The sequence below is a fragment of the Cicer arietinum genome, chromosome 4 (genome assembly GCF_000331145.2).
Source record: "Cicer arietinum cultivar CDC Frontier isolate Library 1 chromosome 4, Cicar.CDCFrontier_v2.0, whole genome shotgun sequence".
In the NCBI taxonomy this organism is placed as follows: domain Eukaryota; kingdom Viridiplantae; phylum Streptophyta; class Magnoliopsida; order Fabales; family Fabaceae; genus Cicer; species Cicer arietinum.
This window is the reverse complement of record NC_021163.2, coordinates 1267510-1283772: the sequence shown is the minus strand read 5'-3', so window position 1 is coordinate 1283772 and position 16263 is coordinate 1267510. Positions and strand designations below refer to the sequence as shown.

The 16263-nt window shown below is 28.4% G+C and overlaps 2 protein-coding genes and 2 non-coding genes across 4 annotated transcripts; 3 read left to right on the top strand and 1 right to left on the bottom strand.

The window, feature by feature from the left end:
* The first annotated feature begins 7292 nt into the window (after window positions 1-7292).
* LOC101506837 (uncharacterized) lies at window positions 7293-8406 on the top strand. The gene has a single exon (XM_004495060.4). The coding sequence runs from the start codon at window positions 7492-7494 to the stop codon at window positions 8074-8076; it is 585 nt and encodes a 194-aa protein (XP_004495117.1). The 5' UTR covers window positions 7293-7491; the 3' UTR covers window positions 8077-8406.
* Window positions 8407-10441: 2035 nt separating this feature from the next.
* Window positions 10442-10512, top strand: TRNAG-GCC (transfer RNA glycine (anticodon GCC)). The gene has a single exon. It is a non-coding gene; the product is annotated as a tRNA-Gly (tRNA).
* A 1042-nt stretch (window positions 10513-11554) lies between these two features.
* TRNAG-GCC (transfer RNA glycine (anticodon GCC)) lies at window positions 11555-11625 on the top strand. Its single transcript has one exon. It is a non-coding gene; the product is annotated as a tRNA-Gly (tRNA).
* Window positions 11626-12713: 1088 nt separating this feature from the next.
* LOC101506507 (bet1-like SNARE 1-1) lies at window positions 12714-15955 on the bottom strand. Its single transcript, XM_004495059.4, has 6 exons — window positions 15816-15955; window positions 15626-15696; window positions 14012-14171; window positions 13404-13460; window positions 13254-13313; window positions 12714-13047 (listed from the first exon to the last, which is right to left on the bottom strand). Exons 2-6 carry the CDS (start codon window positions 15640-15642, stop codon window positions 12958-12960), a joined length of 384 nt encoding a protein of 127 aa, XP_004495116.1. The 5' UTR covers window positions 15643-15696; window positions 15816-15955; the 3' UTR covers window positions 12714-12957.
* Window positions 15956-16263: the final 308 nt, after the last annotated feature.

Sequence of the window (16263 nt, the reverse complement as noted above, 5' to 3'; positions counted from 1 at the left end):
ATATATATATATATCGATTGTGTGGATATATCTTATTTTTAAGATTATATATGTGTTTAAATTGTTATAAAGAAAATTAAGAAATATAGACCACTTATAAAATTTAATAAATATTTTTAAATGAATAATGTGTAAGGGACATATTGTTGTAACATTTGAAAGAATTTCAAATGATTAGAAGTTTTCAATTGAATTAATGGTTGTAAAAATTGAGATAAATGAATAACGGTACAAACAAAATGTAACTTAAATAATCAAATTAGAATAAAATAAACTTAAATATCCTAAGGAGGAAATGAGTTAAACTTAAATAACTATATACGTAATTTTACCTATAAAATAAATCAAAACACAATATAACATTTAAAACTATCTAAAGCGTCGATTTCTCAGTTATCTTAAATTTGAAAATTAGTTTTCCAATTAGTACTTGGATTTATTGTGGATTGAATAAATTTAGAAACTTAAACTAAAATTTTAAAATAGACCCAATAAAAATTAACCATAATAAAATAAGACGCCTTTTAAGTCAAACTATTTTACACTATTAAACAATTATATTTTTTGACGAATATTAAACATACAAATAAAAATTAAATATATTCACAATTTCACATATATGATTGAGTAATTTTTTATTAAACTAATTAATACTAAAATTAGAAAGTGAATGTATACTATAAAGACTAAAAAATTTAATACTAAAAAAATAATATATTAGATAAATCAAAAATATAAATTTAAAGTCTAAGGCCTAATGCGGCCTAGTTGCCCTTTGGGGGCCTGGGTTTTATGTTAAATAATTCCAGTAGTTGTTTGGATTGAATGTAGGTTCGATTTATAATTTAACCAATGTAACCGACTGATCTATTTGATTTTAGTTTCCTTTGAAAATATTTAGATTTGTCAAAAAAGAGAAGGGGTGTGGTATTTTTACGAAAAGCTACGGAGACATTTTATATGCAAATTCAAATATGCAATACCACATTTCTCAAACACGTAATATCGCCTTGACTATAAAATAATTAGATAAATAAATTTTTTATTTTTATAAAATTTTGATTTTAGTTTCTTTAAAAAATTACCACTTTCTATTTCTTATAGAATAATTATGCAAATAAGTTTAGTACATGTTAGAATGTCGACGTATATTTTTAAATGATTTTTTTTAGATATGGTTATAATTTTGTACAATGTTCCTCTACAAAAAATAAATTTAAAATTTGATTTTTAAGTTTATATTTTCATTAATTTTATCTAGGACGTATAATATTTAAAAATATATATATATATATATATATATATATATATATATATATATATATATATATTCAAGAAACGTTCTAAGCACAAGAAGTGCTTAGAACAAAAAAAAAATTGTAATGTTTCTACTGTATGATCAAAATAAAACAGAAATACAAATTAAATTATTTATACAAGAAGTAAAACAATTAACCACAAGCGATATCAATGCACTCTAAGGGTTGAGAGCACCATTGGTTATACCCATAACAAAATTCTTTTACATGCAATTTGATCTACCTCCATGTTAAAAGTTTGGCATGCTCAATAATAAGATTTGCATTCAAAACATGCGAATGAAAAATCGCCTCATTTCTTGATTTCTAAATTACCCACAACACCGCAAACCAAACTAAATTAATTATTTGACGCGTTACACGACCGCATAAAAAAATGCCATCAAATTGGTTAGCGTGGTTGATTGCATCCTTATGAAATACACCAAATAGTCCAAACCAATTCAAAACACCATACCACACGGATCCAAAAAGATGACATACAAAGAACAAATGATTGACTGTTTCAACTTCTCCACAACCTGCTATACATTGTTGATCTTCCATAGAAATGATTCCTCGACGGAACAAATTTTACTTTGTAGGAAACCTATCTTGAAACAACCTCCACACAAATAATGATATTTTTGCTTGGACAAAAGGATGTCACACTAGGTCTTGAAATGAAGGTGTGTTGATACTAGCGACAAACTCTTCCGTAGTACATAATATGCCTCATTTACCGAATATGATCCTCCCTGCGTATTGTTACATGACCACTTATCAAATACATTAATTTGCAAATGAACGTTAGCCAATAAAATCCTACATTGCTCCACTAATTCCTCATCCTATGCAAACAACTGCTTCCGTCATCTCCCCCCTTGAATACCCTCCTGTCGCAACATCTCTATCATAACCTCTACATTTTCCTCTTGTTGCAAAGACAAATGAAATAACCTACTAAATTTCTCACGCAAGACCCCACCAACCAACTATGGATTCTTTCAAAACAAAGTATTACTCCCATTCAGAATAATTTTAAACCATTTTTTATTGAACAATTCCTCTTCAATACCAACTATTCCCGCAAAAATATCATTCCACCACACAAACCCCCTCGAATTACCCTCCCTAAATTCCTCAACTTCCACTCCACATTTATTGATCAACACCTTAACCCAAAGACCCTCTGACTCTGCTTTTAACCTCCAACGCCATTTACCCAATAGAGCTTTATTAAAAAAAAATCAAATCTCAGACTCCTAATCCACCATTCTCTAAAGTCAAACACACCTTCTCCCAATTGACCCAATGAACCTTACTCACTTCCTCATTCTCACCCCAAAGAAATGATTTAAAAATGGATTCAAGTTGATAAACCCTAAAAATTTACATTTAATTCATCTTAAGTTAAAAAATTCTAAATGTTTAACTTTTTATAATGTTTTAAACGTCCTTGCAAAAAATTACTCAAAAATTAAAAAATTCAAGAATAATTAAATGTGTTTTTTTCTAATAAAGATTAAAATTGTTTGCAAAAAAACTTTGTTCAATTAAAAAATGCATTTTTTTATGGAGACTAAAAACGAAATCTCAAAATTTTATAAGGATTAAAAACATATTTAACTCTAAAATAAAATAGAGGAATTTATTTTTGATGAAAAAATATAAAAAGTTAAATAAGTTTAGTCCTAACAAAATTTTAAGATTTCATTTTTAATCAATCAAAAATAAAAACTACATGTTTTGGTCCTACAAAATTACTGTGCAAATATTCGTTGTCATATTACAATGAAACATTTTTAATTGTCTTAGAATTTCAAAAAAATTGAATAATTTTTTGCAAACATGTGTATAATATTTTAAAAAGTTTCTCCACAAAGATTTATAATTTTTTAACTTGAGAAGAACTAAATATCAATTTTTAAAATGTTATAAATCCAAGATAAAAGTAATGAAATATTAACTTCAATTTTTTTATAATGCTATAAATAGGTCTGGAAAAAAATATTCAAAAATATATGTTGACATTACGACAAAGAGTAAAACTTCTTCCAAAATAATTTTATATGAATTAAAAATGTTATTTTTTCATTAAATAAAAATAAAGTTTTAAAATTTATAAAAATAAAAAATTTATTTAACTCAAAATAAAATAGAGGATATATAATTAAAATTAGACAATATATTGGGTAGAGTTTATTTATTTGTTACTAACATCAAGGGAGACTATTACCCAATGAATTGAAGATGTGTAGGCCAAAACAATGTACGTAGTAAGGCATAGTACTAGTATCTAATTAGAGGAACTCTATAGCTTGGGTAATTTTTTTAACCATTTAATTAATGATGTTGATTTTGATAAAAACATAAACATAAAGATACGATAAATGTGGTGCCACTAATTCCTAAAGACAAGTGCAATAGCCATGTTCTCTTCATTCTATACGTCCTAACACGAAGGTTCCTACATGTTTCCATGCAAATGCATATTTGCTATATGGTGGTGGGTGAAAATCATCCATATAGCATATAGTAATTTCCTGTACTTTCGAATCTGTTTCATCATAGGATCATAATTATCAAAGTTAGCAATGCTGCGTCATGCCTAGGAGTTTTCTTTGTGGCATCCTTTTCAACTTGTTGTAATTAATTGGACCCTCAAGAGGCAAAATTAAAGAGGTAAACAAATTCAACTTATAATTTCTTTGCACAAATAGAAATTAAACATATATGTAAATTTAAAATTAATTATATAAGTTAATTACCATAGTTCAATTTTTCCAGCTTGTTGAGGGGTCTTAATTTGCACGTAATCCTTTCGGACCATTGTCGGGGTTGTAAATCTTTAATTGATGGTTACATTTGCTAATTTGTTCATAAATAAAATTAAGGGTCACATGTCATGTGAATTACAAGGCACCGTAGTTATATATTTTATAATATAATGTGTTTAACAACAATTTTACTTTCCTTATGCAGCCAAATTAATTATAAAAAATACTAGTTAAAATCTAAAGGTGATCACTATCAGAAGTATAAAATTATTCTTGTGAATTTACCTATATGTCATATGGAATCCGAGCACCATTGACCAAATAGTTACATTTGATTCCATTAATGTTTTTAATTAATGAGTTCAAATAATTAACTATACCTTAAAAATTACTCCCGAGTTAGTTGACCCTAAATCATAAAATTAGGGTGAAAGGAAATGTTTCACAACTTTTAACATACATAAAAAAATTGTCTAAAAATAGATATTTACTACTTTTTAATAAAAAATAAATTTTATAATAATATAAAATAGGAAATAGATTTAATATTTTACTAAAATTTATTAAAAATAATGATGTCCAACTTTAGACCAACTCCATATTAGCTAGATAGTGTAATTTTGACTAACCCTAAGTAGAACTTATAATTTCCTTCAAATTACACTTTGACCACTATAAACAAAAGAGGAACATATAATTATAAAAAGATCTACTATATCTCTAACTATGGATTTACTTACACTTACTCATCTTAGAAGCAAAAGAAATCCACATAATATAATCTATAAATTATCAAAACAGTAAAATAATTAAATTCGGATGCAAACTCAACTTACCATTGGCTTCCAAGGGTCACTCCTAAGTCTCATTTGGTTCCTAAAGTCAATCCATTAAAATAAATTAAGGGTTGATTAAGTAAGTCTTTGGGATTCTTGAATACTTTTTATGAATCTTTATGTCTACTCTTATAGTAGACTTTTGTGTGGCTTGTGGTGGCTTTCTTTGGAGCCTCCGTACATGTATTGTCTACATTCTTAGTTAGTTATTTATGGCAGTGTGGATAGTTTGTTTTTGTGGTTTTCTTTGGCTAAATTATTTGTAGTGGTGTTTAATTGTAATGAATTTGAGTACCACTTAAACTTCTATTATATTATATTATCCTTTTTTGCCTTTCAAAAAAGTCTATCAAAATAAAGGAAAAATGCTCTATTTATTAAAAAGAAAAAAAAAAAAAAATAGCCCTAATGATACATATGTAATTTTGCACAACAAGTATGGACTATTGCAAAAATGTTTTTATTTGTATATGTTTTATGTAAGCTCCCCAATACTATAAATAATGCGTCAAACAAACACTTGTAACTCAAGTTAGGACCAAAACAATGATGAAGGGTCAAACACACTATGATGATTATTTTACAAATCTTTTATTTTAAGAGCTACACAAATGATGAATAGTGGAAAACATAAATTAAAACCATTAAACAAGTTATTTTAGAGGACAAATATATACTAATTAAACAAACAAATTTCATTAAAAATATAGTGTCATCATTTTTTATAATAAGGTAAAGTCTCATCATATAGTTCTCCCTCCCAATAATATTTTCATCAAAATAATCATCAAATTAGGCTTTTCTTTTTTTAACTTTTTGTCCTTTTATATCTTTGATGAACTAATTTTGTGAAATATTTTTGAAAAATTATTATAATCAATTAATTAAACTTCACAGTATTAATGTATCAACACTTATTTTTGTAGGATTGAATTGACAGTCTGTTCATAATCATTCAAGTAAAAATGAAATAAATAAATAAATAAATAAATAAATAGACGCATGATTTGTGAAAATGGTAGTACTGAGAAATCCAAAAAACATGAAACAACCCACTCCACCTGCTTCCAGTTTCCAGCTCCCAGGCAATCAGGTTAGGTTTTTTTTATAAATAATACAAAACTGCAGTCTGCTTAAAATAATTAACATAAGGAAGTGGTCAATCATTTTGGCCAAAAAGCATTTTTGTTATTTAATATAAATATATAAGAGAGACTAAATTACACCTAAAGAATTATACTAAAAATTACACTCATTAAATAATATCGTGTCGGATAAATATTTTTTTAAATTGTTTGTTGAATTAAAAATTAATATCATATTTATAAATTTTGACATTATTCTATAATCGTCTTCTATTATTATCAATATTCATTATGATCAACGTCAACAATGTAATTGTACATAACATTAATTTTAACTCATCTTGATGAGACAGTAAACTATTAGAAATTAATATCAAAATTTATAGATATAATCTATATGGTATTAGTTTTTAATCTTTTAAAAAATATTTTTCAACACATATTATTGAATAAGTATAACTCTTGAAATATAATTTCATATCTCCTCGTGTATATATATATATAAACCAAAGAAAACGAATGTGTCAAAAAAATATATGTAGTGATTATTATCGTCCTGTGTTAATGAAGTGAAAGAAAATCGCAGACGCCCACAACAAAACCACATTCATCAAATTAAAACAAATCCAAGATTCCCTTTTTTTTCATCTAGATGAATAAAAAACATATTTTCTTTATAATAAATTTAAACATTACTTTACCTTTTTTTATTATTATGACCTCCTCTCACTTTTCAATCAATATTGTACATTATAATATGATAGAGTAAATAATTTTAATTGTAAAATCTTTAATGCGAAAGCGCGCGATCAAAGTGACCATTATTTAAAACATTGGCTAACAGTAAGTAACACATGATCAACAAATATAAAGAAGTTATACACTTCATAAAGATGATAAAGAAATTATCCAATTTTATCACACATCCTTCACCTTAATTAGATGGAGCTTGCCTCTAATCAAGTGCTCTAATTTTAGTGTCTTTATTGGCTTTTGAAAAGAAAAAAATATTAATCTATACATTGTTTACAAAAATAAAATAAAAAAAAATAAAAAGAAATCAATAGCTAGCTAGCTAGTACGGGTATAGAGAAGTACTAGCTAGAATGTTTTGAAATAAAATAAAAGGTGTTTTAGCTAGCTAGATGAAAAGCACATGAGTCCAAATGGAAGACAAATAAATGACATTTAATATAAAGAATGAAATAATTAATTAAGATAATAAAAAATTAATCCTACCAAAAAAATGTTACATATGAATTAATCCAAAGCCGGCTAACAGAATAAATCTGTAAGCAAACTTCTAAGACTTTTCCACTTTACACCACACATTCACTTGACCATACATCTTTAGGTAATGCCTATGTCCTTCATTTGTCTCTTCCTCAAACCTTCTCCACTTTCTCTTTTCTATATTAATTACTCTTACTATACTTTCTTTCATATATATCCCAACAACAAAGTTTTTTTAATTTAATTCAATTCATTCACCATGGAATTCAGCTACCTTCAAGAAGATTCTTCCAAGAGCTCAAGCGACGAAAACATCGATCGATCGTCGGAGCGAAACCACGAAGATGATCATGATATTGGAACCGGTAGATCTTATGAGTGTGTGTTTTGCAAAAGAGGTTTCACAACTGCACAAGCTTTAGGAGGACATATGAACATACATAGAAAAGATAGAGCCAATAATAACAAGAGTAATACTACAAAACCCAATTTTACCCCTCATCCTCCTAGTAGTTCAAGCAAATTAGTTGATGATCATAGCTATGCAAATCTTGGATTTTATTCATCAATTCCAAGAGGGGCTTATTATAATTCAATTTCATCAACTACTTCTCCTCAATATCATCATGGTGAGGTAGATTCTCTTAATTACCATCAACTATATTTTCCTTCACATGTGCAATATAGTGAGGTGTTGTGTGTAGAAAATCAAAGGGTTTTTGGACAAGATTGGAGCAAGAAGGGTTTGAGCTTATACACTAATCCATTAAATAAAGACAAGATAGAAAACAACAATGAAGTTGATGATTTGGATTTGGAGCTTAGACTTGGTCATTATCCATAGCAACATATATTTATTGCACTTATTTCTCTATCTTTTATATATAAGCTAGCATGTCTAGGCTTTTTATTAGGCCTTTATATATTAATTCTCATGGCATGCAATTGTATATTGAGAAGTAAGATAGATTTCTATGTTTTTTTTATGGAAGATTTATATGTTCAAGGAAGAAATTAAGGAGGGTAGCTATAGTTTCTATGAGGAAGCTATTCAAAATATATACTTTTTTCCTTCAGAAATATATCTACCCTTATATATATACTAGCTAGGGTTCTATATTATTATAACCCAGAATTTCTTACATAGATATGTGAATTAATGTTTCTTTTGCTACTCTCTCTTGTTTAATTTTTTTATGCTTTTTTTACTTGTTTCAATGAAAATTAGGTTGTTTATATATATGGGTGTTTTTTTTTTTTTGTAGTAAGTTAAATTGCCTTTGCAAAAAATAAATTAACCAACTCGATTAATTTAAAAAGCTCTACCTCTAAGGATATAATCCAAAGCCATTGCCATAATATGAAGATTATATTCTAGTGTATATGGCTTCATCTCAATTATATTGTGTTTAATGGTGTAGTTGGCTAGTGTTCTTGTTCTAAGATGATTAAGGTAATTGTATTCTAGTCTAGTAGAAGTTTGAGCTTACAATTTGCATATTGGCTCTCTTTCCTCCAATGTATCTTTATTAATGAAATTTTGCTTATTAAAAAATTACATTGTTTAAAGTATTCTCCTTCTGAACTTAATAATAAACAAAAAGTGTCTAGATTTGTTGGAATCAAATATAAACAAACATCTTTTAAATTACTATTACAAAGTTACTATTACAAAAATTCTTTTAAGATACTTTAATTTCTTAATGTATCTACATTAAAAGTTACTACTACAAAAATTCTTATAAATTAATTTCTTAATGTTACAAGGAGATAACTATTATAATTAGGAGTAAGTTTGTATTATTTTTTTTACAGGAGAGTTCAAAATAAACTTAACTATCATTCTTAATGAATGTTTTAAAAGGAGTATAAAATACTTCAATCTGTACATCAAAGAAAGAATGTGAAAGTATATCTTTGTTGTTTCTCATATTTGTTTGCAGCTTGTTGTTTCTCTAGTCATTTTTAAGCATTTCTAAACAATATCAAGAAATGCGCTGCAATATCGTTATAACTAACGATGATCGGTGATGCATATGCATATTAATTTATTTATCAATTATCATTGATATTATTAGCTTTTTTTTCAACTTTTATTTTATTCTGCTAATTAACAGAATTTTTTCAACTGTTATTTTTTCAACTAGTGGTTGTCAACTAGCAACATAATTAAGCAAATTAACCAACATATCATCACAAGATTTTCAAACATTTCACTCAAATAAAGAAAAAATAATAAATGAAATAGAGAATAAATTTTTTAACAAATTATCTTTATTAACTATCGATGAATTTCAATTATCATATATGCAACGTGCAAAAAAAAATATATTTATTATGAGATAAAGAAAATATATATATATGCGACTATATTTTCTGTTGATACATGTGAGTGTGTTTCTATGTTTACTAAAGCAATGCAAAAAAAATTTAACTTTTGACAAATGAGGGACAAGTCTAAAGAAAAGAAAACTACAACGGAATTTGGAACCTCAACACACCCCATATTAACTTCCCAATCCATATGAAGAAGATTCATGAAATTTTCATAATTTTAGTTTTCCCTAATTCATTTATAGTTCCACCATCTTTGTTTTAACTTTGAACATTAATTAAAATATGACCACAACTCATATATTAATGGATTAAACTTGTGAAATTATACAAGTGAAAAAAATGATAGATTTATTGATTAAATATACAAGAAGCCTTAATTCTTTTTCAAATAAATAATGTTGACAATTCATGTAACCGTTGATTTGGTAAAACATGTTTTCAAAATTAATAAAATCATACTTAGGACATTAAATGGTCTGACTTAATTGTTAATTGAAAAATAAATATTAAATTAAATTGATTATGCCAATATAGTAAAAGATTTTGCATCTCAAAATACTAGAAGAATAAAATTTATATAAGTTAAATTAAATTTTATAAAAGGCTTCACCATTATGTTTACTTTAAACTTTATTTAGTATTAAGTCTACACCGTGTATTGCACTAGTTCCAACCCAACAATGCAAAATTGTCAATTAAATTATGCTTATAATAAGCATTAGAAACTACTATGTTATTCAGTATGTAATAATTGAAAACTTCACTTAATATCAATGAAAAGTTCATTACCAAACGTAACTGTTACATAAATGTGAATACAAAATAATTACAAACGCGAATAAAATTATTATTATAGACCTCAAGTAACAAGAGCACCAGTGGTCTAGTGGTAGAATAGTACCCTGCCACGGTACAGACCCGGGTTCGATTCCCGGCTGGTGCAAATATTTTTAATAAAACCTAACCCATTTTTGTGATGATGATCGCATCCAATTTTTGGGAAAATGCAACAAAAGGACCTACACAATAGTGCATGGAACAAAAAAGGCTTATTGTAATTTGAAGCAACAAGTTTGCGAGACATATGAATCCAAGGATGAAGACTCGCTTCTCAACTAGAAAAAGACGTGACTGCTTAATTAAGGGTTAGTATACCATACTGGCAACGCTGGCGTGGTGAAGCAACATCCAGGGTTTGGCCAAAACCATGCTAGTTTTGAGCCTTAGACAAAAAGAAAAAACAAGGAATACGAACTTCATTACGAAAATGTAAACTATACACTTGGCTAATTTAAGGAAGGGAGCATGATTAAGACTGTCTTTGGACTATTTGTTTATGTTGAGTGGATTTATAGTTCCACCATCTTTGTTTTAACTTTGAACATTAATTAAAATATGACCACAACTCATATATTAATGGATTAAACTTGTGAAATTATACAAGTGAAAAAAATGGTAGATTTATTGATTAAATATACAAGAAGCCTTAATTCTTTTTCAAATAAATAATGTTGACAATTCATGTAACCGTTGATTTGGTAAAACATGTTTTCAAAATTAATAAAATCATACTTAGGACATTAAATGGTCTGACTTAATTGTTAATTGAAAAATAAATATTAAATTAAATTGATTATGCCAATATAGTAAAAGATTTTGCATCTCAAAATACTAGAAGAATAAAATTTATATAAGTTAAATTAAATTTTATAAAAGGCTTCACCATTATGTTTACTTTAAACTTTATTTAGTATTAAGTCTACACCGTGTATTGCACTAGTTCCAACCCAACAATGCAAAATTGTCAATTAAATTATGCTTATAATAAGCATTAGAAACTACTATGTTATTCAGTATGTAATAATTGAAAACTTCACTTAATATCAATGAAAAGTTCATTACCAAACGTAACTGTTACATAAATGTGAATACAAAATAATTACAAACGCGAATAAAATTATTATTATAGACCTCAAGTAACAAGAGCACCAGTGGTCTAGTGGTAGAATAGTACCCTGCCACGGTACAGACCCGGGTTCGATTCCCGGCTGGTGCAAATATTTTTAATAAAACCTAACCCATTTTTGTGATGATGATCGCATCCAATTTTTGGGAAAATGCAACAAAAGGACCTACACAATAGTGCATGGAACAAAAAAGGCTTATTGTAATTTGAAGCAACAAGTTTGCGAGACATATGAATCCAAGGATGAAGACTCGCTTCTCAACTAGAAAAAGACGTGACTGCTTAATTAAGGGTTAGTATACCATACTGGCAACGCTGGCGTGGTGAAGCAACATCCAGGGTTTGGCCAAAACCATGCTAGTTTTGAGCCTTAGACAAAAAGAAAAAACAAGGAATACGAACTTCATTACGAAAATGTAAACTATACACTTGGCTAATTTAAGGAAGGGAGCATGATTAAGACTGTCTTTGGACTATTTGTTTATGTTGAGTGGAATGAAATAGTTTTTGAAAAAAGTATTTATTTATCGTATTCAATGAAGTTCATGTATAATCATTTGGATGTTTAGTTACAAAAATATGTTTGCTCTAATATTATGATAGACATGTCTATAATTATTATAATTAGAAGTTTATTCCGTAGAGAATTTTCAATGCAGATTCTATTCTAGCTTGAACTTTTTTTTGCTTAAGCTGTTATTGTTACAATTTTTCATTTCAAACTCTATAATCAACTTCTGGCTTCTGTTGTCCTATCTCACATCTCGTTACCATTTCAACCTCATATCAATAGACTCTCCATAAAGTATGGACTATGAAGCAAAAAACTTAAATCGCTCAACAAATCAAGGCTGTCAATTGCCGGGTTCCAAAAATTTTAAAAAACCAACATGATCAGTTATGGTATCTTATATTTTAACCTTTAATCACCAATGTGTCAGGTTAATTTGGGTCAGGATTAGAGAGAAAAAAAAATCAAAACAATGGATAAAGTTCCAGAAACAAAGTTATTTAGCATTCAGATTTCTTTGGACAGGGTGAGGGATCAAATTTTAAATTCGTTGAATCAAAACAAGTTTAGTCGTTGACTGAAATTTCAGAAAGCGTATCCGGAGTTTATTTATGATTCGAATAAAAATTCAGGCCCAAATCTGTATGGTTCGAATTGAACAACGCTGTCACCAAGGGTTCTTATCATTCATTGACTAAATGAGTATTGACACAATCAAAGTACAGATGAAAGCTCTCCAAATTATAGTATGGAAGTATACATAGCTTAAAGGGGATGAAAAATTATACTAAAAAGTAAAAATCTTTATACAAACATAACGAAACATCTTTCAAGTAGTGACATTAATTACAGTAACAGAGCGAGTGACCTCCTTTCAAATCAAACATCAAGCTGATTCAATGAAAGACCAATTACCTAGTTAAATAGTATATGATAAGAAAAATCACAACAAAGGATGCTACAAGCGAGAACATTCTTCGGCTGGATTTTGTCTCGAATACCTGAAACATCATACGCAGAAAATTAAATATTTTTTATTCCAAGAGGAAAGACACCACTCTACCCCCATCCATTTGTTATCATTCTCCGAAACAATAAAGGAAAGCAGAAGATAACACATGTGCATGCTAAGAAAAACTAAATGGATATGCTCCTTAAGAAAGCGTATTATAGAACTAAAGGAAAGCAGAAGTATCACTATACATACCATTTTGAACTTGTCCATAGTTCCTGAGAGGATTCCCCTTGAAGAATCCATATCATCGCCCTACATAAATACCAGCAGATAGTTAAAGCAGAACAAGGAAAAAGCAGAGCTACTATGAAATACTTTCGATAATTGCAATACAGTACACACCATACGATCCAACATGCGGTTATGATTGTCCACCTCCTCGTTTATATCACCTGACAACTGTTGCACTCATACCCATTAAAACTTTATCTCTAGTTGATAGAGGAAAAAAATTTAGACCATCACAAAATTGCACACTGTTTACATGCATCTTTTATGAGATAGAAATACACACATCCAAGATCTTTAAATAGTATAGTAAAAAAGAGTTTCAAGAACCAAATAGATATTATAATTACAGTATTCAACAAAGCGATAACTAAAGCTACAATACTAGCAAATGAGATCATGAATAGTTCTTCTGGTAAACAGTGAAGATGTGATGCTGACATGCGCAGGTTCATATTAAGATGGACAGTGTATAATATTTCAAAGTTTAGTACAATTGTTTTTACCATTTTAAAAACCAAAAACGACGCATTTCCTGCAGTAATTAACCTTTTACTTCCCATAAAAATACAGGACCTTAAGAGAAAAGTTATAAGAAAAAATTGTGATGCCTACCAATAGTTGATGCTAAATGAAGAAATATTTACAAGGCACGTCAGTTATTTATGTGCAGGTTATCAAGTTGAGAATCTAGGGCATATTACAAATAATAGTGAACTTACTCTTTTCAGCAGACTAACTCGATCTTGCAATCCATCCATTGCTTGTTCATTATCATGTTCATCAATTTCATGGGAAGAAGCTGAGGAGTAGAGAGATGATGCTCTGATGCCACCCTCCTCAATACCATCAAAAAGAGCAACTCTATTGTTACGAGTATCTCTGAAACAAAAAATAATAATTTATATTTGGAAAATAGTTAGAGCCAAAATTGTCAGGTAATAAACACAAGCAAAATACTGTTAACTTCTCAACATTTGAACATTTTTATACTTATCAGAGTAATACATCTCCATAGTTGTATAAAATATCAAGATAAACAATACAGGAAAAAAGAGGTCTATCTCAGCATTTCTAATATCTAAGGTAAAAGATAAATACATTAAGCATTTCTAAACAATAAACTTACAAATAGATATCAAATAAACCTTAATGACATGGATAGACAAGGAAAAACTGAAGGGTTGAATTAAAACGAATAAAACACTGAACGCCGCAGATGATGATTGATGAGTGATGACACATCCAAGGAAGTGAGCATTGAGGTATAAAACACCTTGCCTCATATTTATTACAAGAATCTACATGGGTCTTGACAATGAAGTTCAAAGTGCTTCGGGAGTGTGCTCATGCGACTGCTTTATAATATAGTAACTGCGTGCTCTCTGTTTATGATGCAGCATTGCTCTAATTTTCTTCTGACTGATATTTGTAATGTTGGATCCTGGTGTAGTTACTTTATTGGTCTAACCTTAGCATACCTTATCATTTAATTAGCTGGTATTAATAAATTTTACTTGTTCAGAAAGAAAAAGAAAATGTACATGCCAATGATAACTCAGTCCTCCCAAAGGCTTGATTAGTGTTAGATAATAGACTTTTACGATTTTACAAGTTTTATTCATTTACTTTATTTTAGGAATGAGGATAGTTTAGTTTTCATTTCTTGCTCATATATTTTACCTAACTCTTTCTATTACCTATCATTGATTAGGATTTAAAGAATATGCAATGATATCCAATGAAAGTTCTCTATTTTGCCACGTCACCCCATTTTGTTAGGGTATTTTGAAATTGATGGTGTGATATGAACAAATAAATGATGGTCTCTATTAGATGTCAGTACACAGACAACACATTCCCATGAAACTCAATTGATTATTACATTACTATTGAACCCTAGAAAGTTCATTCCCCTTTGTTCTATCCTTCTCCTCTTCTCTAGAAATTACTATTCTTGATGATCAAAGTTATTCTTATTCCTTGGAAGATTCAAGGGGTCATTAAACAGCTGTATTAAACTATTCTTGATGATTAATTGGGATTCTTATACCTATCTACAATTGGCCTCATTCCACAAAACACCAATTTAGACGGAAACAAAATGATTCAGAAGTGAAATAAGAGCAAAGCTTCACAAACAACAATTCACAAAAATCAGCACGATAAAGAAAAATCCAAACCCTTGTACTACGAAGTATCCACGGATCTGAAACGTCATGCAATAAACAACAAATTCTACCGCAATCGAATTGAATAACAACCGACACGATTTTTCAGAATTTGAAATAATAGATTTAATTGGAAAGGGAATTAATTAATTAATTAGAACTAACCTTCTAGAATTCATCATGGCTCACCGGATCGCAGATTCTGCAACCGTTTCAGAAGCGCTCGATCGTGTTTCCTAGAAACAAAAAAATAGAAATAAAAATAAGGAGTGATTAATTAAAAGAAAAGCGTAAGAAAATGAATAGAGAGGAATATGAGATCTGATCTGAAGGTAAAATGGAAGAGTCGAGAAACCTGTATGTATAAAGGTTGGAGTGAAGCAGATAGATAGAGAGAGGGGTAGAAGGAGAAGAGAGTGAAACAGAGATTTATATATAGGATGTATGCGAGCTTTACGAGTTTTACACTACACTTGCTCTTACGGTTAATATTTCATTAGTATAATCTTAGAAGTATGGATTAAACTCCTACCTATTCACTTCAAATAATAAATTCAACTATACCAATTATTCTTAATCAAATAAACTATTGATATTATTTGTATATTTATAATTATTTATAAATAGTTATACTATCAAATATTTGTTTTATCAATTTATTAACTTCTTATTTTAAAATAATCAAATACTATATATATATGAGGTAAATAAATGTAAATTCATCCAACATATTTAATGAGTTTAAGGTTTTTTTTTTATCTTAAACTTTTGTTAATATATATATATATATATATATATATATA